General features: G+C 37.1%; 1 protein-coding gene across 1 annotated transcript in view; it reads right to left on the bottom strand.

The window, feature by feature from the left end:
• Positions 1 to 1467: 1467 nt before the first annotated feature.
• Positions 1468 to 25256, bottom strand: part of LOC111148446 (transmembrane protein 232) — a 254105-nt gene continuing 230316 nt past the window's right edge. The window contains exons 12-14 of the mRNA XM_022504999.1: positions 7876 to 7969; positions 5821 to 5988; positions 1468 to 1503 (exon numbers count right to left, since the gene is read on the bottom strand). Coding sequence (XP_022360707.1) covers positions 1468 to 1503; positions 5821 to 5988; positions 7876 to 7969 — 298 coding nt within the window. The remainder of the gene's footprint in view (positions 1504 to 5820; positions 5989 to 7875; positions 7970 to 25256) is intronic.

The following is a 25256-nucleotide window of genomic DNA, read 5'->3' on the forward strand; positions in this document are numbered from 1 at the left end:
ACAGTATGAAGGTTCCTCAAGACGTTAAAAATAGAGCTACCCTATGACCCAGCAATTGCACTACTAGGGATTTACCCCAATGATACAGAGGTAGTGGACAGCAGGGCCAAATGCACCCCAATGTTCATAGCAGCAATGTCCACAATAGCCAAATTTTGGAAGGAGCAGAGATGCCCTTCAACAGAGGAATGGATAAAGAAGTTGTGGTCCATATATATGCTGGAATATTACTCGGCTGTCAGAAAGGATGAATACCCAACTTTTGCATTGATATGGATGGAACTGGAGGGGATTATGCTAAGTGAACTAAATCAAGCAGAGAAAGACAATTATCCTATGGTTTCATTTATATGTGGAACATATGGAATAGCATGGAGGACATTAGGACAAGGAAAGGAAAAATGAAGTGAGGGAAATCAGAGTGGGAGATGAACCATAAGAGACTATGGACTCTAGGAAACACCCTGAGGGTTTCAGAGGGGAAGAGAGTGGGGGAATGAGTTGGCCCAGTGATAGGTATTAAGGAGGGCATGTATAGCTATGAACACTGGTGTTATACACAAACAATGAATCATGGAACACTACACCAAAAATGAATGAAGTACTATATAGTGACTAACATAATAATAATAAAAAGTAGATGTTAGAATATATACAGATAAGAAAAAAGTTTCACTCATGGTTCTGAAATGCTTAACCTCTACCATGTGCATTAATTCATAAGAAAAAAAAAAAACACCCTGCCTTTTCCAGTATAGAATAGGCTTGGGAAATTTCACTAGAAAGTGAGATACCACAAAGATCTTCCAACTAAAAAGTGCTTTGGAAATGCATTTGTTTTTGTTTACTTTTGGCTTTCCAATGAAGCAGGAATAAAAAAATAACAAGGCACTAGGTATTATGTAAATAGGTCCCTTAGCTAGAATGATCGGAGAAAAAAGTGAGCTTGAATAACATTAGAGCCAAATTATCCTTGAAATCTATGTCACTATGAAAAATGCATGTAGCTCCAAAGTCACCAAATCAACAAATTTGCAAAACTATATAAATATGTGTATTTATGTTATAGAAGATGATAATTTAAAATGAGTTTTGCTCTAAATTTCCAAACACATCCTATACGTCAGAGAAAAATACCTAGAATTAGTACAAGGAGACTTACAAATACTTGAGGTCTTAAGTGGCCAGCCTAGGGCTGTGAAGTACAGTGTGGGAGGAATTTATTATAGGCATGTCTTTTCTATACAGGCATTGGCAGAGCAGGTTTTCATGGCTTCCTGCCTTCACTTGTGTTTAGCCCACAGGAAAGTTGATAAATATCACCAGTTAATGACATATACAACAAATAGGGGCCCTCTTGTTCGTATTTCCACTTCAGCAAATGGAGACATGAAGAGGAATGAAGTGGCTTCATGAGACCTATGGTAATTTTAAGTGGGAGTCACCCGCTGACCAAAAGTAAGAGCTTCATGTGTAAACAGCTGGACAAAATTTGAAATAAACCTGAAAAACAATCACCAATAAGTTAAATTTGGAATTTGGAAGTCAAGGTTAGTGAAACTATAGGCCAGTCATTCCCAACCAGGAGCAAGTTTATTCCCAGAGGTACTTTTGGTAGTCTGAACTGGTGGGGTTGGGGAGGGGGGAAGGCAAGGGGTATGACTTACATCTTGCAGGTAGATACCAAAGATACCGCTAAATAGCTGAAAATGCGCAGAAGGCCCAATTTCCATTAAAATAATTATCCAACTTAAAATGTCAAAAGTGCCACTACTGTAAACCTTGCTATAGGACCATGTGGTATGGACAGTGGTGGGATGGTGGTATATGAAAAGAAGGAACTGTGTTTACTAGTTATATACTGTACCTTTCTTTGGATTTATTGATATAAAACATCTTTAAAAAGTGAGAACGGTCACTCATAATCAACTAGTCGACAGTTACAGTCATATGTCCAAGAGAGGATTTTTACTGGTAAGAGCAGAAGAATCAATTATTTGAATTATAGTTGGTACACATTATGTAGAGTTTCTAACATTGTTACAGTGAGTTATTTTGTCTACTACTACTTCATGTCCCCAAATACCCACTCAGTAATGTCAGAGTAGAGATATTTATTTGGGGTATTTTCTTCCCTAAATTTCTCTTTGGCATTCCCCACAAACCTTTCCAAGTCTTTTGATTTATCTTTATTAAATTGCACTAGGGGAAATGCTTATTTTCATCTTATGCTACTCAGAATTTATTTACTATTTATCTTTTCTCTCTTTTGTCGCTTAATATATATCTTTTAATTTCTAATGCCCTAGTAAAACTGGCTAAAATTTCTATAAATATTTCATTCTCAGTAAGTTAAAATGTTTATTAGGTAGTTGATGTGAAGAAGCTGCTGCTTTGGTAGTTGCTAACAGAAATCTATAGAGAATTCATAGTAAATGAATGTAGGAAGACCTGGGTTTACTCTTTCAAAATAAATGTAAACATAGAGTGAAAGTAGCATAGGAACGAGTCATGGAAATGAGTTTGGGGTAGAAAGGGATTTAGATCTAGAGAAGTTAACGCTTCCAAGCAGTAGAGGCACTTAAAGATGAGTAAGAGCTGCAGAGAGTTAATAAGACATGGAATATATTTCTCATTCTCCTTCTTCCTCTTACCAACTTGAAGTGGGGAGACTGGGAAAACAAGCAACCAGGGCTCAGAAACCATAACCTAAACACACAAGAGTCACTGAGAGAACCACCTGGTGCCCAGTCCAGCCTGGGACTCAAAGAACACTTTGTGAATTGTGAGACAAAATCAATATGAAAGGTAAATTACAGAAGAGTTCCAGTTAAGCTTGTGTTAGATGAAGTACTTACTGAAAGAATTAAGGATTAGTTATAAAGATAAATTATAATAAACTTGCTTTACATTAACTTAAAAGGTGATGCTTTCTTTCAAGCTCCTTTTTTAGGGAGTGGAAGGGTCTGGGGAAAGCTTGCAGAAAAGAAGGCCAAAAATGCAGAAGATAAAAGGGGTTGGGTTAATTTGTATTGCATGTAGTAATATGTTCTAGGCATTGCACTACATATTTTTTCCAGTTATTTAACAAGTGTTTTTCAGCCCCAAACCTACCCTTCCATCTGCTTTGTGATGCAGGGGACAGGAGCATTGGAGGAAAAGCTCCAGAATGGCAAAGGATGACCCTGATTCTTCCCATTTTTCTTGCTCTTCCTGGCAGCATGATTTGAGCCATAGACAATTTGTTCTTGTTTCCTTTTTTCCTCTGTGTCCCCAAACTGCCTTATTGTGCCCTGTCAGAGGTCCCAGCAGCAGTAGGGCAGCGCCTTCCTGACAGAGGGCTGGATCCCACCTTATGCAACTTGTCTCCACTGCTTCTAGATTCTAATAATCCATCCCTCTTTCTTTCTGATGCCCTGGCCATGGAGGTGATACCAATTTCTTGCACTTGGTATTGTTTCTATGTTTCCTTTTCATTTTCTCAATTCTCTAACACCTTTAAAGTAATTCCTTACATTAAACTCTCTCTTAAAATGACTGACACATTCCTGTTTTCCTGATTAGCTTCTGACTGGTGCCACTCTTTACACAAATGGTACCCATTTTATAAGTGAGTAAAATGAAGCTGCAGTAGTTTCAGTGACATACCCAATGTTCCGTGGGTACCAGGGAGCATAGTTAGAATGTGAACCCAGATCTAAAAGCCCCAGCCTTTTCTAATAGTCCAGGTATAGGAGGAAGACCAAGAGAGATGTGTGTTGTCAAGACTGTAAGAATTTTAAAGATTAAGAATAAAGAATTTTATAAAATAATTTAAGAATAAAGATATAAACATTCTGACTAATCATCTCTTTCTCCTTATGTATGTGTGTATACATACATTGTTTTTTCTTTGCTCCCTTAGAAATCTCTACTACTATGATAGAAAAAGAATTACTTTTTTAAAGGCATGAATCCATAAGGAGAAAATAGGATAGTACATTGGAAATACTAAGGAAAATGTGGAAGTTGGAAAGCAGGTGAACAAGTGGGAACAGACTACGCAGAACAGAAAATGAATAAATAAACCTAAGTCTGCCCCAGAACACCAGAATATTACAGAAACTGGAAGCACCAAGCTTGTATGAAAGTGGTTCTGAAACAGCAGAATTTGCTGACATTCTTGTAAGTCTTGAGATGTCCAGAGACCCTTCCCCGCAACTCACAGCCCAGTGGTTCCCTCTTTCACAACCTGTCAGAAAGGTTATGACTTACAAGGGCAGTCTGGTAAGGCTGCTATCGCTGCGGGACTTAAGGAGAAAGGAGTTTGAACGGAAGGATGGTAGAAAATGGAGACATCTGTGGGTAGGAGTGAGTAATAAGGAGCTCCTTCAAGGGAGAGAGTAAATAGCTGACAAAGCAAGATTTTCAAAGTGATGAAACTCAGGGAAAGGGGACCGGCTGGCCTTCCGTAGGAGAGATTTCTTTTCATATACAAAGAAAGCACAGATTAATGAAGGTATCTGGAAAGGTACACTGGAAGATATTATTTCTGAGAACTAGATCTCTGTAAAAGGAAACAAGGATGACACAAAATATTTGGGAAGAGCCACATAGATTTGAAACAGCCTTATAGAGAATCATCATAAAAAGACCCTTCCTCGAACCTCTCATTTTTCTATTACATATTATTGTTATCTTAAAGAATGATACTGTATATTCACATAATATGGGTCACAAATTCAACCCCAAATTATGTGATTTTTTTAAAAAAATTAATTGCCAGTATTTTAAAATTTAACAGCTTTTATTTTAAAAAAACAATCCTATTTAAGAGCTCCTTCTTGGAAGATTGTATGATGCTATAATCCTGGACATACCTTGATGAGTATAGCCAAGTGCTGGGAACTTTTTTTAGATGGGGAAGGTATTCCATAGCTCATTTTGCTGAGTTCTGTTACCTTCCTAACCTGGTAGTCATTTGAGTTTAACATCCCTAATAAAGTAACTGTCTCTTGAGTATCAAGAAATAGAGATGTGGTTATTATCTGTGATTTTCAGAAAGAGGTGTAAGCCATCATGGGAACCCCAACCCAACCTATAGATTGAGAGTTTCAGAGGAAGTGAAGTGCCTTTTAAAAATCACTTGTAATTGGCTGACTCCCTCTGGTAAGTGTTCCTATTACTTTCTAGGACCACCCAGATCCACCCTCATAAACTCATCTGGCAAGGTAAAACCACTGTCTCTCAGCGGTCTCCTTTGGTATCCACCAAAGACCAAATCATCCTGAGATGAATGGCCTGCTTAGATTTATTTATCTACTGTACTTCACTGAATTCAAGTTTCTGACGTAGAGTTGGATGCGGCATTGACTATGAAATACAAATCCAACCAGGAGCCTTACTTCTTTTATTTGTAATAATAGTTAACACAGGAGTCTCCGTTGGTGCTCATTCTATTTTCAAGGAATAATTCTTAAATGTGACTCATTAATAATTTACAATCCATTTCCATCTAATGGTCCACTGAAAATCAATACTCTGAGAAACATTAAAGATGCTGTATGATCAAAAGAAAAAAGTCAATTAGGAAGAGCTCTAGATATACTCTTGAAAATGTTTAACTAGTAAAATCGCTTCACTCAAATGTGATTAAGAGCTGCTAATTTAGGATGAAGATAAAACTATTAAAGAGTCTGCACCAGGATAACAACTCTGAAGAAATGGCTTCTAGTTAATTAGAAGAAGTTTTTCCTAACATCTAGCTATCTTGCTCTCTTTCATGCAATTTCTGGCATATGGACTTCAATTTGGGGGTTATGTTATTTCTAATGAAATTACTTCAGTCCTAGGAGGAAGCTCATAGGGTTTGGTTTGCTTGTGTAGTTTCTCTTCTCTTCTCTTCATAATTTCTCTGAAGTGATTTTTTTCCTTTAACTCTTTGTCTTTACGTTCTTGGGCCTCACATATTGCATCTTCTTTCTGTCGAATCTTCAGCTCTTTCTGCCACTGTCACAGAGAGAAAGTGTCATTGACATATGATTTTCCATGAAAAAAGAATATATCAATTTATCTTTTCAAAATGCAGATTCCATAAGCAATTATCTTCTCAGTTTTTCTCACAGATATTCTTGAGGAATTTAAACCCAAAAATAACGGGAAAAATATACAAGCCCTCTATTAGAAATTATGTAAGTCTCACTCCCTACCCCACAAAACAAAAGAAACCGGATTCACTCTTAAAGTTTTTAATAATAATAAACCATTAAAAAGAAGAGACAATAGGGTTTACATTTTAATATTACAAAGGAATTTCACTTCTTAATCAATATTGGTATTTACATGATAGCATGGAATCCTAAAATGAAAAATCAAGCCAAAGCAAAACAAAAAGAAAAAACAAATTAAGGTGAAAGGCAAAATTGTGATTACATATGGGATAGAAAATGAAATTGATGGGCAGACAAATGCTGATTCTGCAACAGACAAATACAAAGACTTCTAAGGGATTCATCTCCATGAAACATGTTAATTATTGACAATAACAGCATTATGTGGAGGCAAAAGTTGTAGGATTCAGTAGTTGGAAATAAGGACTGCAAACCAACCAAACATCATCATCATGAGGACCCTACTTCCCTTCTACTATCTTTAATGAAGGAAGTGGTGAAAGAGGTGGTAATCTGTCTTCAAGCTGGGTAAAAAAGTTCAGGACAGAATGACCCTTAGCATGAAATGTTGGAAATTGCAAAAGATACTTCATACCCTTGCTTATTTATTTTGTTACCCTCAGCCCATCCATACTCACAGACAACCAGACTATGCTTAATGACCTATCAGTTAACTTACAAATTACTATATACTAGTGCTGGATTATAACTATTATTTCGGGTGTATAGATACTAATAAGCAGGACTAAGCCACAGAATTTACAACAAATCTCTCAGCCTTCCAAAGGCAGTAAGGTTTTTTTTAAACATACTCAGAATAAATATTAAACAAAAAGTTTAATAAAATCACATTCACTTTTCTTATTCCCAGTTAAATTTTAAATACAAAGTTACCTTGATAACTATGTAGCCATCTGTGACATAATTTTTGTCATAAAACTGAATACTACTACTGTTTGACAAAACTACTGATCTTACGTTGTAGCATAAAAGTGGTGGTTGGTGTAATAATGACAGTATCTATAAACAAAAACAACTAAACTACCTTATATGAGAGATTTCAGTGTACTTCATGACCTTGATCTTTACATTGTGAAAAATCAACAGAAGGCTAATTCTTAAGAATTTAAACACATTCTATATGCTATTTAGTCCATACTGTATTATAAGAAAAACAGAAAATACTTTTTCTCCTATTCCAACTCTACTCCTAAAAAGAAGCAGTTATAAAATGATTTCCTAAGAAATCATCATCTAAATATAGCCCAGTGAATTAAAGTGTCATAAGTGAATAATCTTCTATGGTCACTGCTTGTTTAAGTCATATCAAGAATAAAGTGATTAAAGCCCATCTTATATTTCAAGGGTAAAGAATGGTCATCAAAAATTGAGTCAAAAGATTTTTGTTCTGTTACAAAAACTACACTGTTTAAAAGACATCAGTGTTCAATATCAGATCTTTGTCCCAGGAAATCAGTACTAATTCAGGAAACAGGATGGAGCTAGTATTTCACAAATGACAGAAAGCCAAATTTGCTGTAACCCAATAAAGGCAGTACAGTATATAGATAGCACAGTAAGATATAATTAAGTTTGGCAAAGCCCAATCATGGCCTTATTTTTAAGTTCCACGTGTTAATGTCTCAGTCTCAGAACTATACTTTCTAATTCAAAGTTCCTTTAAAGAACAAAGCTTTTGTTGCTAATTTAAGGAATTCAGTCTTACATGATGGTCAATGATTCTTGCCAACTCTTCATCAGCCCTGGTGAAGAAATCCGGGTAAGAAAACAGGGGAAGTTCTGATACAAAAGGATGTTCCCTTCAAAAGAGCACAAGAAGAAATCCAATATTAGGTATAGATACTCCTTCTCCAAGAAAAGTATGGATTTGGAGGTCATTTCATACTAAGCATTTTGATTCTACCTTGTTAACATTAAGTACTTCAGTTATTCTGTTCTCTGTAGAAAATTATATATAGCTTTTAGTTTCTATAAGCCATTTTGGGATACCTAAACTGACATTTTGAAGGGTAGGGAATACATATATATAGTATGAGAACTAGAAAATAATAAAAAAAGTAATTTTCTTCTAGGAGGTATAAATACTACAGCTGTTCAATAACAGGAGATGTTAGGATATGAAGGGTTAAAGGAAGCCTGAAATAATTTGACTCATGGGGAGATGAAAGTAACCATAGTCACACACAACTTTATGACTGTGGAAGTTCTGGTGAATTTGATCCAAGATATACTTTAAAAAAAAAAAAAGTTTGATTTCAGTACTTCCCCAAGGTCTTTTCAGTGCTACGGGTGAAACTACGGCAGACAGTTTAGCAACAGTTCAATAGGAGTGTTGGCAGTACAAATCTAGGCCCTAAAGTAGTGGAGATTTACTGCTAAACTGTCCACTTAATAGGTATATTATGTTAAAGTTATTATGAAGAAATAATTGTGGTCTAGAAATATGTAAAGCAACAAAATGATGGTAGAAAATGTGGTTTTAAAGTAAGTAGGTGTAAAGGAAAAACTCTTAGGCAAGAGGCTAAGAAGAGACATAGCTCATGAAAATTTCCCATATTCAAAAGTCTGATTACTTTTTAAGACTGCAGTGTTGGACACATATTTTTTTTTTCAATTTGCTGCCTATACCATTTTTAGCAAACTTTATATATTTGACATCCTATGCTTCCCACATATCACTAGGTTCTCTTGCATTATACTTCTCAAATCTTACCATTTATCTTCATCTCTACCATCATTTCCCTACTCTAAGCCATCATCTTTCACCTGGACCAATACTTCCTTTTAGGAATCCCTAACATCCATTATGCCTCACCCTTTTAGTTCTTGTCTGTATATAGTAGCCAGAGGTTTTGTTGGTGGTGTTGTTTTTCAAAATACGAATGGTATCATGTCAATCCCCTACTTTGAACTGTTCACTAACTCTCAATTAACTTTAGAATTAAGATCCCATTTGTTGTTAAAGAAGCCTGAAGTAGACTGTGCCATTGGTAAAGTGACTTTGTTTGTTTTCTCCAGACTCACTCCTCTCTTTTCTTGGCCTAGGTTTGTGCATCCCTAGCAATGGGCTTTTTTATAGTTGCTGCAGTGTGCCTTGCTTCACCCTGCTATTGTTCGTTTGCATGTGCTGTCATCCTTTCTTCAGTGCCCATATCCCCCAACTCTCTCTGCCACAGGTCTGGCTAATGCGTACTTACCCTTCTGCTCTCTGTTCAGGCCACTACCGTAGTTCTCAATCTACCATGGGCCTTTCCTTCATCACACTTACCTCAGTTGTAATTTTATATTCATATGTGCATCTGTGGGAGTTCTGTTTTTCTTACTTGCGTATGAGCTACATGAATGTGGGAACTTTCATTTGTTTGGTTATCATTGGTATTCCCAGTGCCCAGCACAGTGCTACTAAACACTCAATGAATGTTTGTATGTTTGCTGAATTATTGGATGAATTAGTCTGAAATGATTTCATCCCCTTTACACTCCAGACAATCAGCAGGAGTCTACCAGATAGCACTTTCTTGTCAGTGGAACAGTGCCTAGGACAAGAGGATGGCAGTCTCAGGAGACAAGTCACAGAATGAAGCTAATAGCAGGAGTTCAAAAGGAAAACAATGCAAGTGGTAGGTAGCAGGAAACATATATGGGCCCCTCTCCCAACTCCTGAGATTCGGAAGCACTGTGGGGCAGAAGAGCAATGGGCTTTCCACTGCATGTACAATAGGGACCTGTGCCATTATATTAAAATATTGAAGGAAAATACAATCCTAGAATGCTGGGAAATTGGGGGACAACTGGGAGCTGATACTTGGGTTAACTATATTCATTTAATAAAATTTTGGGTACTTCTAACATTCAAAGAATTGTGCTAAATGCTACAAAAAAAAATACATAAGGGGTGCCTGGGTGGCTCAGTTGGTTAAGCGGCTGCCTTCAGCTCAGGTCATGATCACAGGGTCGTGGGATCAAGCCCTGCATCAGGTTCCCTGCTCAGTGTGAAGTCTGCTTCTCCCTCTTCTCCTCCTCCTGCCTGTGCATTCTTTCTCTCTCTATCTCAAAAAAATAAATAAATAAAAATAAAAAAAAAACAAATCCTAAAGAAAAGAGATAAATAAGACAGAACTTTTAAATTACTTATAGGTTAAAAGTATTCACACGATTTGCCTCAATTCTTTCCTGAATTAATAAAAGTCTAAAGAAATGCATCACAATATAAATAATATTAGAAAACCTTTAAAAGGGAAGATTAAATGGATATGCTTGTGCATCTGACTTTTGTTATCTCTGTTGAATGTACTAAAAAAGAAAAATGCATAGTTCTTTGAAGGCAACATGAAACATTCAATGATATAAACTGAAAAATATAGTAAAATCATTAAGCAGGTGGGTTCTGCAGTCCGATCTCAAAGCAAATTTTCATTCTGCCACTTAGTACTATTTAATCCCTCTGTTCCTCAATGTCTCCATTTTTAATATAAAAAATAATAGTACTTGCCTTGTTTTGGTGAGGTTTAGAAAGGAAAATGCATAAAGCTTGTTTGGTGGAAAAAATACTAAATAAGTTTCATCTGTATCATTCTTATCATCAGCATTATTAAAAAAATGTAAAGGAGGAAGCCATGGCTTTTGGCTGGTACTTAATAAGGAGGAAAAATGAGAGCAAATTAAAAAAAGGAATAGAATACAAAACAAGTCATTAATGAGATGTACAATTTTGATGTTTGGAGTTAAATGGGAACTGGAAAGAAACCTGTCAGAAAGCTGTTATCTTAGGTTTGCCATAACAAATTACCACAAATGATAGGCTTTAAAAAATCCATTCTCTCACAGTCCTTGAATCCAAAAGACCTAAATCAAGGTATTGGCAGGGTTGGTTCCTCTGGAGGATCTGGAGAAAATATATTCCATGCCTCCCTTAGCCTCTGATGGCTGTCAGAAATCCTTAGTATTCCTTGGATTATGCACACAACACACTCATATTTCTCTGTCTTCACATGGCCTTCTCCTTCTGTGTCTCTGTATGTCTTTTCTGTCTTTCTCTTGTAAGAACACAAGGAGACACTCATTGGATTTAAGGCCCACATGAGAAAGAGAGCCTTAACTGCTTCTTCCTGACCCTAGGCCCCTGGCCATCCCTTTAAAATGCAATCAATCAAGACAGATAGTGCCCCTATCTTCTAGTCTTTGTGGTAGAGAGGGAGCCTAAGTTAGAAAGTGACAGAGAGCAAGCATAGATGACCTCATCGCATTGACTACCCTCTCCTCTTAACATCCTCTGGTACTTTTCCACTACCTCAGCTCAACACTTGAAAATCCTCCTGTCTTTTGTTTCATGGGAGTTGAATTCAATCTCCCTCCTCTATTCCAAGACTTGAATAAAATCTTCTTTAATTGCTGGTGTAATTTTTCTTTCACATGTGATTTCAGGATGACATTTTTATTATTTTTATTTAAATTCTAGTTAGTTAACATGGTTTCAGGAATAGAATTTAGTGATACATCACTAACATACAACACCCATTGCTTACCATAAGAAGTGCCCTCCTTAAAACCCATCATCCATTTAGACCAACCCCACCTCCCCTCCATCAACCCTGAAACAGTCACTTATGATTTGTTTCCCTCTTTTTCCCCCTACATTCTTCTGTTTTGTTTCTTAAATTCCACATATGAGTGAAATCATATGATACTTGTCTTTCTCTGATTGTCTTATTTCACTTAGCTTAATACATTCCAGCTCCATACATGTCCTTCCAAATAGTAAGAGTTCATTGTTTTTGATGGCTGAGTAATATTTCATTTTATATATATGCAAACACACACAGAGAGACAAAACACATCTTCTTTATACATTCGTCAGTTGATGGACACTGGGCTCTTTATATAATGTGGCTATTGTTGACAATGCTGCTATAAACATTGGGGGTGCATGTGCCCCTTCAAATCAGTATTTTTGTATTCCTTGTGTAAATACCTAGTAGTAAAATTGCTAGGTTGTAGGGTAGTTTTATTTTTAACTTTTTGAGGAACCTCCATACTATTTTCCAGAGTGCCTGCACCAGTTTACAGTTCCAGCAACAGTATAAGAGGGTTCCCATTTCTCCACATCCTCCCCAAGATGTGTTGTTTCCTGTGTTGTTAATTTTAGCTGTTCTGACAGGTGTGAGGTAGTAACTCATTGTGGTTTTGATTTGTATTTCCCTGATGGCTAGGGATGTTGAGCACTTTTTTATGTGTCTGTTGGCCATTTGTATGTCTTCTTTCAAGAAATGTCTGTTCATGTCTTCTGCCTATTTATTGACTGGATTGTTTTTTGGGTGTTGAGTTTGATAAGTTCTTTATAGATTCTGGATACTAACCCTTTATCAAATATGTCATTTGCAAATATCTTCTCCCATTCTGCAGGTTGCCTTTTAGGTTTTTTTTTTTTTTAAGATTTTATTTATTTATTTGACAGACAGATCACAAGTAGGCAGAGAGGCAGGCAGAGAGAGAGGGAGAAGCAAGCTCCCTGCTGAGCAGAGAGCCCAATGCGGGGCTCGATCCCAGGACCCTGAGATCATGACCTGAGCCGAAGGCAGAGGCTTATTAACCCACTAAGCCACCCAGGTGCCCCTGCCTTTTAGTTTTGTTGATTATTTCCTTTGCTGTGCAGGAGCTTTTTATCTTGAAGTTCCAATAATTCATTTTTGCTTTTGTTTCCCTGGCCTTTAGAGATGTGTCTTAGCAAGAAGTTGGTATGGCCAATGTCACAGAGGTTGTTGCCTGTCATCCCCTCTAGGACTTTGATAGTTTCCTGCCTTAAATTTAGGTCTTTCATCCACTTTGAATTTATTTTTGTGTATGGCACAAGAAAGTGGTACAGTTTCATTCTTCTGCATGTGGCTGTCCAGTTTTCCCAACAGCATTTGTTAAAAAGACTTTTTTTCCACTGTATATTCTTAACTTTGTCAAAGATTAATTGAGCATATAGTTGTGGGTTCATTTCTGGGCTTTCTGTTGGACTTTCTCTTCCATTTATCTATGTGTCTGTTTTTATACCAGTTCCATACTATCTTGATGACCACAGCTTTATAATATTGCTTAACGTCCAGAATCATGATTCCTCCAGCTTTGCTTTGCTTTTTCAAGGTAGCTTTGGCTATTCAGAGTCTTTTGTGATTCCATACAAATTTTAGGATTATTTTTTGTAGCTCTGAAAATGCTGGTGGTATTTTGGTGTGGATTACATTGGATCTGTAGATTGCTTTGGGTAGTATAGATATTTTAATATTTGTTCTTCCAAGCCATTAGCATGGGATGTTTTTCCATTTCTTTGTATCATCCTCAGATTCTTTCATAAGTGTTCTATGGTTTTCAGAGTACAAATCTTTTCCCTCTTTGGTTAGGTTTATTCCTGGGTAGCCTATGGTTTTTGGTGCATTTGTAAATGGGATCAATTCTTTGATTTCTCTTTTTGCTGCTTCATTATTGGTGAAAAGAAATGCAACAGGTTTCTGTACATTGATTTTTTTATCCTACAACTTTGCTGAATTCATGTATCGGTTCTAGCAATTTTTAGTGGAGTCTTTCAGGTTTTTTACATACAGTATCATGTCATTTGCAAACAGTCAAAGTTTGACTTCTTCCTTACCATTTTGGATGACTTCTGTTCCTTTTCTGATTGCTTAGGCTAGGACTTCTAATACTATGGTAAATAATTGTGGTGAGAATGGATGGACGTCCCTATCTTGTTCCTGACCATAGAAGAAAAATTCTGTCTTTCCCCATTGAGGATGATATGTGGTCTTTATGACATTGAGGTATGTCCCCTCTATTCCTACTTTGTTGAGAATTTTGATCAAGAATGTATTCTGTGGGGCGCCCGGGTGGCTCAGTGGGTTGGGCCGCTGCCTTCGGCTCAGGTCATGGTCTCGGGGTCCTGGGATCAAGTCCCGCATCGGGCTCTCTGCTCAGCAGGGAGCCTGCTTCCCTCTCTCTCTGCCTGCCTCTCCGTCTACTTGTGATCTCTCTCTGTCAAATAAATAAATAAAATCTTTAAAAAAAAAATGTATTCTGTACTTGATCAAATGCTTTTTATTCATCTATTGAGAGGATTATGTGGCCTTATCCTTTCTTTTATTAATGTAGTATATCACATTGATCTATTTGCAAATATTAAACTAGACTTGCAGCCCAGAAATAAGTCCCACTTGACCGTGGTGAATAATTCTTTTAATGTACTGCAGGATTCAATTTGCTGGTATTTTGTTGAGAATTTTTGCATCCATGTTCATCAAGGATAATGGCCTAGAATTCTTTTTGGTGGGGTCTTTGGTTTTGGAATCAAGGTAGTGCTGGCCTCTTAGAATGAGTTTGGAAGTTTTCCTTCCACTTATATTTTTATATATTTAATTTTTATTTAAACTCTAATTAGTTAACATTCAGTACATTATTTTTTTCAGGAGTAGAGTTCAGTGATTCATCACTTACATACAACACCCAGTGTTCAATATGACAAGTGCCCTCCTTTCTATTTTTTCAATCCCATCATTTCTATTTTTTGGATCAGTTTGAGAAAAATAGGAATGAACTCTTATTTTTTTTTTTAATATTTTATTTATTTGACAGAGAAAAAGCGAGAAAGCACCAGCAGGCAGAGCAGCAGGCAGAGGGAGAAGCAGGCTCTCCACTGAGCAGGGAGCCCAATGCGGGGCTCAATCCCAGGACGCTGGGATCATGATCTGAGCCAAAGGCAGCCACTTAACTGAGCCACCCAGGTACCCCTGAACTTTTCTTAAATGTTTGGTAGAATTCCCCTAGGAAGCCACTTGGCCCTGGACATTGTTTGTTAAGAGATTTTTGATTACTGATTTGCTGTCTTTGCTGGTTATAGGACTAAATTTTCTATTTCTTCCTATTTTAGTTTTGGAAGTTCATATGTTTCTAGAAATTCATCCATTTCTTCTAGATTGCCCCATTTGTTGCTATATGATTCTTCATAATACTCTCATAATTGCTTACTTATATTTCTGTGGTGTTGGTTGTGATCTTTCCTCTTTCATTTGTGATTTTATTTATTTGGGTCCTTTCTCTTTTATTTTTGATAAATCTGGCTAAAGGGTTATCAGTTTTGTTAAGTCTTTCAAAGAACCAGCTCCTAGTTTTATTCATCTTTTCTACTGTTTTTGTTTGTTTCTATATCATTTATTTTTGCTTTAATCCTCAATATTTCCCTTCTGCTGGCTTTAGACTTTATTTGCTTTCCCTTCTCTAGTGTCTGTAGGTATAAAGTTAGGTTGTGTATTTGAGACTTTTCTTGCTTGAGGTAATCCTGTATTACAATGTACTTCTCTCTTATGACTGCTTTTGTTGCATCCCAAAGGTTCTCGACCATTGTGTTTTCATTTTCATTTGTTTCTGTGTATTTTCTTCTTTCTTCTTTAATTTCCTGGTTGACCCATTCGTTCTTTAGTAGCATGGTCTTTAACCTCCTTGCACTTTTGGTCTTTCCAAATTTTTCTTGTGGTTAACTTCAAGTTTCATGGTGTTGCGGTCTGAAAATATACTTGGGTATGATCTCAATCTTTTTGTACTTGTTGAGGCCTGATTTGTGACCCAGTATGTGATCTGTTCTGGAGACTGTTCCATGTATACTCAAATATGTACTCTGCTGCTTTAGGATGAAATGTTCTGAATATACCTGTTAAGTCCATCTGGTCCAATGTGTCATTCAGAGCCACGGTTTCCTTGTTGATCTTCTGCATAGATGATCTGTCCGTTGTTGTAAGTGGGGTGTTAAAGTCCCTACTGTTATTGTATTGTTATTGATGAGTTTCTTTATGTTTGTTATTAATTGATTTCTATATTTGGGTACTTCTGAGTTGGGGCATACATATTTACAATTGTTACATCTTCTTGTTGGATAGACACCCCTTATTGTAATATAGTGCCTTTCTTCATCTCTAGTGACAGTCTTTGATTTAAAATCTAGTTATCTGATAGAAGTATGGCTACTCCAGCCTTCTTTTAATGTTCATTACCATGGCAAATAGTTCTTCACCCCCTCATTTTCAATTTTCAATTTAGGTCAAAATGAGTCTCTTGTAGACAGCAAATAGATGGGTCTTGTTTTTTCAATCCATTCTGATACCCCACATCTTTTAATTGGAGCATTTAGTCCATTTACGTTCAGAGTGATTATCGATGGATATCAATTAGTGCCATTGCATTACCTGTTAAGTCACTGTTCCTGGATATTTTCTCTGTTCCTTTCTAGTCTTTCTTGCTTTTAGTCTTTCTTTCCACTCGAAGAGTCCCCTTTACTATTCCTTGAAGGGCTGGTTTAGAAGCCACGAACTCCTTTATTTTTTGTCTGGGAATCTCTTTATCTCTCTTTCTATTCTGAAGGGCAGCCTTGCTAGATAAAGTCTTCTTGGCTGCATATTTTTCCCATTCAGCTGGTAGACTATATCCTGCCAATCTCTTCTGGCCTGCCCAGTTTCCGTGTGGAGAGATATGCTGCTTTGTTTGTCTTCCCTGTAGAATAGGTATTTCTTTTCCCTTGCTGCTTTCAGGATTCTTTCCTTATCTCTGTATTTTGAAAAATTTACTGTGACAATGTGTCTTGGTGTTGGCTTGCTTTGTTGATTTTGGTGGGAGTTCCCTGGATTTGGATGTCCATTTTCTTCCCCAGATTAGGGTTTTTAGCTATAAATTGCTCAAATAAACTGCCCCTTTTCTATCTCTTATTCTGGTACCCCTATGATATGTTTTTATGTCTTACGGAGTCGCTGAGTTCCCTAAGTCTACAGTCATGATCCAATATTTTTCTTTCCCTCTTCTTTTCAGCTTCACTATTTTCCATAATTTTATCTTCTATATCACTTATTTGTTCCTGTGCCTCTTCCATCCTTGTGATCATTACATCTAGTCAGTTTTTCATCTTAGTTATAGCATTTTTTAAAAAATTTCAGCCTGACTAGTTTTGAGATCTTCTATCTCTGTGGTAAGAGACTCTTTGGTGTCTTCTTGGCTTCTCTCAAGCCCAGCTAGTATCTTTATGATTGCTGATTTAAATTCTGTCCAGGCATATTACTTAAATCTGTTTCAAGTAGATCCCTGGCTGTGACCTCTTCTTTTTTCTTTTGGGATGAATTCCTCCATCTTGGCATTTTGTCTGGGTCTCTGTCTTCTGTGGGTTAGGAAAGCCTCTTATGTTTCTTGCTCCTGAGAGAAATGGCTATAAAAACAAGAGGTCATATGCTGTGCAAGGCCTGGGGCTTCAGGAAGTGTTTCTGGTATATGCTGTTCACTCTGCTCTTGTGCTTTGGCTGCTCCTTCCCTCAGGCCAGTCCTGTGCAGTTTCTCCTTCTCTACAGGGGTGAGTGTTTGGACCTTTTCCACTATATGGTGAGTTTTAATTAGGTGTCTGCTTGTTAAAAGAGACTAGATCCTATTTTCCCCCTAAGGCTGGAACTTTGCAGCTGTCTATGGTCAATAGACTTGTTTGTGTGCTGCTGGGGGCAGAGGAGGTGGTGCTGGTGTTCTGGGGGAGGGGCCCACTGCTGTTCTTACTTTAGGCACTCTTGTCTTAGTGAAAAAGTACCTGCAGGGTGCAGGAGGCAGGGCTTGCTGTAAGTGGTTCAAGCCTCTACTCTGAGCACTGTACCTCTCACTGAAGTTGCCTGTGCTGATAGGCAGGAGTAAAAATAGCCCTCTTGTCCACAGCAGAATTTGGGCCTGCGGCTATTTAGGAAGCCCTCACAGAAGAGTGAACAATCTTCCTTCTTTTGTCCCAGGCATCTCTCAAATCTCTGCCTTTACCCTGTATCTGATCTATCTACCCAGCTGGAAGCCCAGAGCTCCTGTGTTTTATCCAAGTGGGTTGGCTGGGTTTCAAAACTTCAAATTTTAGGGACCTCACATGGCATGGACCTGTACTGATCCTCTGGCAGAGGGTCTTGCCTGGCTGTCAGTTGTGCTGCTTTCTCCTAGAAGGGCAATCTAATGAATGTGCAGGGGACTGGAGTTTATGTTAAGGTGCAGCAAAAAACTGACTTCCAGGTTAGCTGCCCTTAGCAGCTGCCTCTGCTCCTAAGCTAATGAATGGGCAGCTAAATGGTGCCTGCTTGTTCTTTCGTCCCCAGAGAGGCAGTGCAACCTCTCCAAAATGCACTCCAAGAAGGGTAACTTTCTCTCCCAGTACAACCCAGAAGATCCCCACTGTGTTTGCTCTGGAGCCTCTGCTCTCCTTCTCTATAGGAGCACCACTACACTTTCCGGGAACCATCCAGGTGATAGCAGGGACTTCTAAAACTTGAGACACTGAGTTCCACTTCTTATAAAAACTTGTGACTTCTTATAAAAACTCCTTGTCCCAGTCAGTGGTTTTGGAGAAGCGTTTCTTCTGTGCAGTGCCCTTTGCTTTGTTCTCACTTGTTTGCTCACTCACTCTGTTCCTCTCCCTCTTCTTCTCCCCTCTCCTTAATCAGGGCTTCTTCCCCTGCACAACCCCGTGATTCTTTTCACTTCCAAATCACTTCTCTGTACCTCCTACCTTCCACAATGTGACCTCCTTTCTCCCTCAAGCTGTGTAGTTTGTTCTCTCAGCCCTTAGGTTGATTTCCTGGGTGTTCAGAATGATTTTATATTGATCTAGCTGTGTTTGAAGGATGAGGCAAGCATAGGGTCCTCCTATTACTCTGCCACCTTAACTCCTCCTCAAGATGATCTCATCTTGAGATCTTTACCTTAGGTACCCAACTAAAATCACACTGATAAGTATGGGGGCTTAGAACTTGGACATATCTTTTGTAGGATACAGTTCAACCCATTACAGTTGACAAAGCAAGAACAAAGCCAGGGATGAAGAAAACAAAGGACTCATACGAGAAGTACATAGACTCAGAAGGATAGAATCTAGAATACATCTAAGAGAAGAGTTTGTGACTCATTTATTCACTCATCCACTCATTTATTTAACATTTACTGTAAGAGGGATGTTATTATAAGGACTGGGGAAAAATCATTTTTTTAAAAATTTGCATACAGTGTTCTAGAAATTCAGTGTTCATATGGGATGTAGACAGGCAAACAGCTACAGTACATTGAAAAAAAAGCTGCTGTAAAATAGCAAAGTAGGCTTATATGGACTACAGAAGTGGGAGGTGATGTCACTTAATATAGTCTGAGAGTAAGAGAAAGTTTCCTGCATGAGTTATGCATGGTTGTCCCAATAGGATGATTCTATACTTAAGAAAAGACATTTAGGACATGTCTTTAATATGTCAAGGATGAGAAAGGTACAACAATATTTAGTAAACAAAACCACAAACCAACAAACAAAAACAAGGGATAACATAGTTCCTTATACATTGTTATGGTTTTTCAGGTTTCCAAGGTCTTCTGAGGATATACAGGTATGGAGTGAACATCCCATCACATAAGAGGTTTTCCCCAGGAACCTGTGGCATGACCAAATCTAAGGCCTCTTTATTCCTGAATTTCACACTCTGAGCTATGATTCAGCATTGAAGTATCAACTCAGTAGGTAAAATATTGCTTTTATCTCAGGCAGACTGAAATAACCTATGGAATTACCCAATGAGGAAAACATACTGTATTATTTAAACAACCCACAGAATTACAACCTTGTTTAGCAATTGAACAACTTGTGCCTTTATCCCACATTTATCTATTTGCAGAGAAATTGGGTGCCCAGACTCACTGGCTGGCATTTTTTCTAATAGACTTTGATTCATCATAGATTTATGATCCTCAAAAATACTGTGGGTATCACTTTTCACCAACTCCAAACTTGTTCCAATTATATACTTTTTCCCCCCTTTGGGATGTTTAAATTTTCATTATTTTGCTACCAGAATACTCTCTCTGACAAACTTATTTCCTCAAAGACTTCCTCTGCTCTACCGCAGTTTCTTCTTTTTATTTCAAGTTTATTGAGATATAATTGACATATAACACTGTGTAAATTTAGGGTATACAACATAATTAAATACAGATATATATCTAGAAAATCACTACCACAAAATTAGTTTATACCTCAGTCATTTCACACAACTAACAGTTTTTCTATGTGATGAGAACATTTAAGATCTACTGTTAACATAGTTCAAATATATAGCACAGCATTGCTAACTATGTTAACAATGTTACCATGCTATATAGTACATCTTCAGAACTAAGTCATCTTATAATTACAAATTTGCTCAACATCTTCTTATTTCTTCCTTATTCCCACCCCCAGCAAATAACAATCCACTCTCTATTTCTATGAGTTCTGCTTTTTTAGATTCCACATATAAGTAAAATGATACAGTATTTGTCTTTCTCTGTTGGGCTTATTTCATATTTAACTTATCATAATACCCTCAAGGTCAGCCCTTGCTGTCACAAATGGCAGAATTTTCTTCTTCTTTTATGGCTGGATAATATTCTGCTATCTGTATATACCACATTTCTTTATTCATCTGTCAGTGGACACGTAGGTTGTTTCCTTGTGTTGGCTATTGTAAACAGTGCTGCAGTGAATATGGGGGGTACAGATATCTTTCTGAGGTAATGATTTTGTTTCCTTTTGATATTTACCCAAAAGTGGGATTACTGGATCACACTGAAGGTCTATTTTTAATTTCTGAGGAAACTCCATATTATTTTCCATAACAGCTGTATTCATTTTAAGTTCCCATCAAGAGTGCAAGGATTCCATTTTCTCCACATTCTCACCAACACTTCTCTTTTGTCTTTTTGATAACAGATGTTCTAACAAGTGTGGTTTCTTTGTGGTTTTGGTATGCATTTCTCTGATGATTTGTGATGTTGAGCACATTTTTTTTTTGTACCTATTGGCCATTTGTAGGTCTTTGGAAAAAAATGTCTCTCGGGTCTTTTGCCCATTTTACAATTGGATTGATTTTTTGCTACTGAGTTATATAAATTCCTTTATACATTTTATATATTAACTCCTTATCATATAGATGGTTTAGAAATATTTCCTCCCATTCTGTAGGTCGCCTTTTCATATTTTGACTGTTTCTTTATCTGTGCAGAAGCTTTTTACTGTGATGTAGTCCCACTTCCTTATTTTTGTTTTTGTTCCCTGTGCTTTTCATGTCAGATGCAAAAAAAAAAAAAAAAAATTGTTACCAAGACCAATATCGAGGTGCTTTTTTCTTGTTTTCTTCTAGGACTTTTACAGTTTCAGTTCTTATGTGTAAGTCTTTAATCCATCTCTCTTTAATTTTTCTGAGTGGTATAAAAGGGGCATCTGATTTCATTATTTTGCATATGAATATCCAATTTTCCTAGCACCAATTATTGAAGACACTCTTCTTTCCACTGAGTATTCTTGGCTGCCTTGTCAAATATTAGTTAGTTGTACAAGCCTGGGTTTATTTCTGGGCTTTTGAGTCTGCTTTATTGGTCTATATTTCTGTTTTTATGCCAGTACCATACCATTTTGATAATTATAACTTTGTAGTATAGCTTGAAACTGGGAAGCGTAATGCCTTCAACTTTGCTCTCAGGATTACTTTGCCTCATGGAGGTGTTTTGTGATTTCATACAAATTTTAGAGCTTTTTTCTCTATTTCTGTGAAAAATTTCATTGAAATTTTGAGAGTGATTACGTTGAATCAATAGATTGCTTTGGATAGTATGGACATTTTTACAATGTTAAAATATTCTAATATTAAGCATGGAATATCTTCCCATTTACTTGTGTCATCTTCAGTTTCTTTCATCAATGTCTTAAAGTTGTCAGTGTATAGAACTTTCACCTCTTTGATTAAATTTATTCCCAAGTATTTTATTGTTTTTGATGCTTTTGTAAAAGGTGGTTTTTACCTAGTTCATTGTCAGTGTACAGAAAAGCACTTGATTTTTTTGTATGTTGATTTTGTATCCTGCAACTTTACTGAATCCATTTATTAGTTCTAATGGCTTTTCATGGATCCTTTTTTGTTTTCCTATATATAAAATCAAGTAGTCTGCAAAACAAAGACAGTTTAAGTACTTTCTTTCTGACTTCAATACTTTTTCAGTGTTCCAAAATTCATTGTTTATGCACCACACCCAGTGCTCCATGCAATACATACCCTCCTTAATACCCACCACCAGGCTCACTTAGCCCCCCACCTCTCTCCCCTCCAAAACCCTCAGTTTAATTCATTTTCTTGCTTATTTGCTCTGGCTAGGACTTCCAGTAGTATGCTTTTGCCATTGAGTACAATGTTAGCTGTGCGTTTGTCATTTATGGGCTTTGTCATGATATGGTATGTTCCTTCAACCCAATTGTTGAGTATTTTTATCATGAAAGTGAATTTTGTCAAATGTCTTCTTTGCATCTATTGAGATGATCATATGATTTTTATCTTATTCTATTAATGTGTTTTATCACATTTATTGATTTACGTATGTTGAAACATCCCTGTGTCCCAGGGATAAATCACACTTGATCATGATGTATGGCCCTTTTAATGTGCTATTGAATTTGGTTTGCATCTATAGTCATTAGGGTAAGTGACCAGTACTTTTCTTTTTTTTTTTAAAGATTTTATTTATTTACTTGACAGACAGAGATCACAAGTAGGCAGAGAGGCAGGCAGAGAGGGAGGAAGAGAAACAGGCTCCCTGCTGAGGAGAGAGCCCGATACAGGGCTCGATCCCAGGACCCTGGAATCATGACCTGAGCTGAAGGCAGAGGCCTCAACCCACTGAGCCACCCAGGCACCCCAGTACTTTTCTTTTCTTGTAGTATCCTTAACTGGCTTTTGTATTACGGTAATGCTGGCATCATATAATCAGTTCAGGAGTCTTCTCTTCTTTTTAGTTTTTTTGGGGAACCTTGAGAAGGATTAATGTTAATTCTTCTTTAAATGTTTGCTCTGGGATTTTCTTTATTGAGAGGTTTGTTTTGTTTTGTTTTGTTTTTTGATTACTGATTCAATTATCTTACTTTTATTGTCTATTCATATTTTCTATTTCTTCATGATTCATTCTTGCCAAGTTTTATAGTTCTAGGAATGTATCCATTTCTTCTAGTTTATCCAATTTTTTGCAATATCATTATTCATAGTAGTCTTTTATGATCCTTTGTATTTCTTTTCATTCAAGATTTTATTTATTTATTTGAGAGAGGGAGAGAGAAAGAACACGAGTGAGATGAGGGGCAGAGGGTGAAGCAGTTTCCTGCTGAACAGGGAGCCAGATGTGGGGCTCAATCCCAGGACTCCAGGATCATGACCTAAGCCCAAGGCAGATGCTCAACTGACTGAGCAACCCAGGTGCCCAATCATTTGTATTTCTGTAGTATCTTGTATAATGACATTTATTTATCTTATTTGTTTGAGTTTTTTCTCTTTTGGGGGAGAAGTCGAGATGAAGCCTTGTCATTTATTTTTTTAATCTTTTCAGAACAACAGATCTTGGCTTCACTAATCTCTTCTAGTGTTTCATGGTCTCTATTATTTCTACTCTAATCTGCTATTTCTTTACTTCTGCTAACTTTAGGCTTATTTTGTTCTTTAGCTAATTCCTTGAAATATTAGGGTAGGTCATTTGAGATCTTTTTTTCTTAAGATAGATGTTTATCACTATAAACTTCCCCCAGAAGTGCTTTTGCTGTATACCATAAATTTGCTATTTTTTTTTCCATTTTCATTTGTTTAAAGGTATTTTTTGACTTCACATTTTATTTCTTCTATGCTCCTTTGGTTGTTCAGGAGTATGTTAACTTAAACATATTTGTGAAATCCCAGTTTTTCTTCTGTTACTTGTTTTTAGTTTTATAACATTGTGATTGGAGAAACTACTTGGTATAATTCCAGTCCACTTAAATGTGCTAAAGACAAGTTTTGTAGGCTAACATTTGATCTGTCCTAGAGAATGCTCCAGGTGAGCTTGAGAAGAATGTGTACTCTGCTGTTGTTAGGTGGAATATTATGTAAATGTCAGGTCCATTTGGTATAAAATATAATTTAAGTCCAGTGTTCCTTTTTATTTTTCTGTCTGGATGTTCTATGCATTGTTGAAAGTAGAGTATTAAAGTCTCCTACTATTATTGTATTGTCTGTTTCTCCCTTCAGATCTGTTAGTATTTGCTTAATATATTTTGGTGCTCCAATGTTGGATGCATATAAATTTATAGTTGTTATGTCCTCTTGATGAATTGACCCCTTTTTCATTAGGTTATAACCTTATCTCTTGTTAGTTTTTTTTTTTAATTTTTTATAAACATATATTTTTATCCCCAGGGGTACAGGTCTGTGGATCGCCAGGTTTACACACTTCACAGCACTCACCATAGCACATACCTCCCCAATGTCCATAACCCCACCCCCCTTCTCGCAACCCCCCTCCCTCCAGCAACCCTCAGTTTGTTTTGTGAGATTAAGAGTCACTTAGGGTTTGTCTCCCTCCCAATCCCATCTTGTTTCATTTATTCTTCTCCTAACCCCTTAACCCCCCATGTTGCATCTCCACTTCCTCATATCAGGGAGATCATATGATAGTTTTCTTTCTCCGATTGACTTATTTCGCTAAGCATGATACCCTCTAGTTCCATCCACGTCGTCGCAAATGGCAAGATTTCATTTCTTTTGATGGCTGCATAGTATTCCATTGTGTGTATATATATCTTCTTTATCCATTCGTCTGTTGATGGACATCTAGGTTCTTTCCATAGTTTGGCTATTGTAGACATTGCTGCTATAAACATTCGGGTGCACATGCCCCTTCGGATCACTATGTTTGTATCATTAGGGTAAATACCCAGTAGTGCAATTGCTGGGTCGTAGGGTAGTTCGGTTTTCAACTTTTTGAGGAACCTCCATGCTGTTTTCCAGAGTCATTGTACCAGCTTGCATTCCCACCAACAGCATAGGAGGGTTCCCCTTTCTCTGCATCCTTGCCAGCATCTGTCATTTCCTGACTTGTTAATTTTAGCCATTCTGACTGGTGTGAGGTGATATCTCATATTGTGGTTTTGATTTGTATTTCCCTGATGCCGAGTGATGTGGAGCACTTTTTCATGTGTCTGTTGGCCATCTGGATGTCTTCTTTGCAGAAATGTCTGTTCATGTCTTCTGC

This window comes from Enhydra lutris, unplaced genomic scaffold (assembly GCF_002288905.1).
Source record: "Enhydra lutris kenyoni isolate GAN:26980312 unplaced genomic scaffold, ASM228890v2 scaffoldscaffold19, whole genome shotgun sequence".
NCBI lineage: Eukaryota > Metazoa > Chordata > Mammalia > Carnivora > Mustelidae > Enhydra > Enhydra lutris.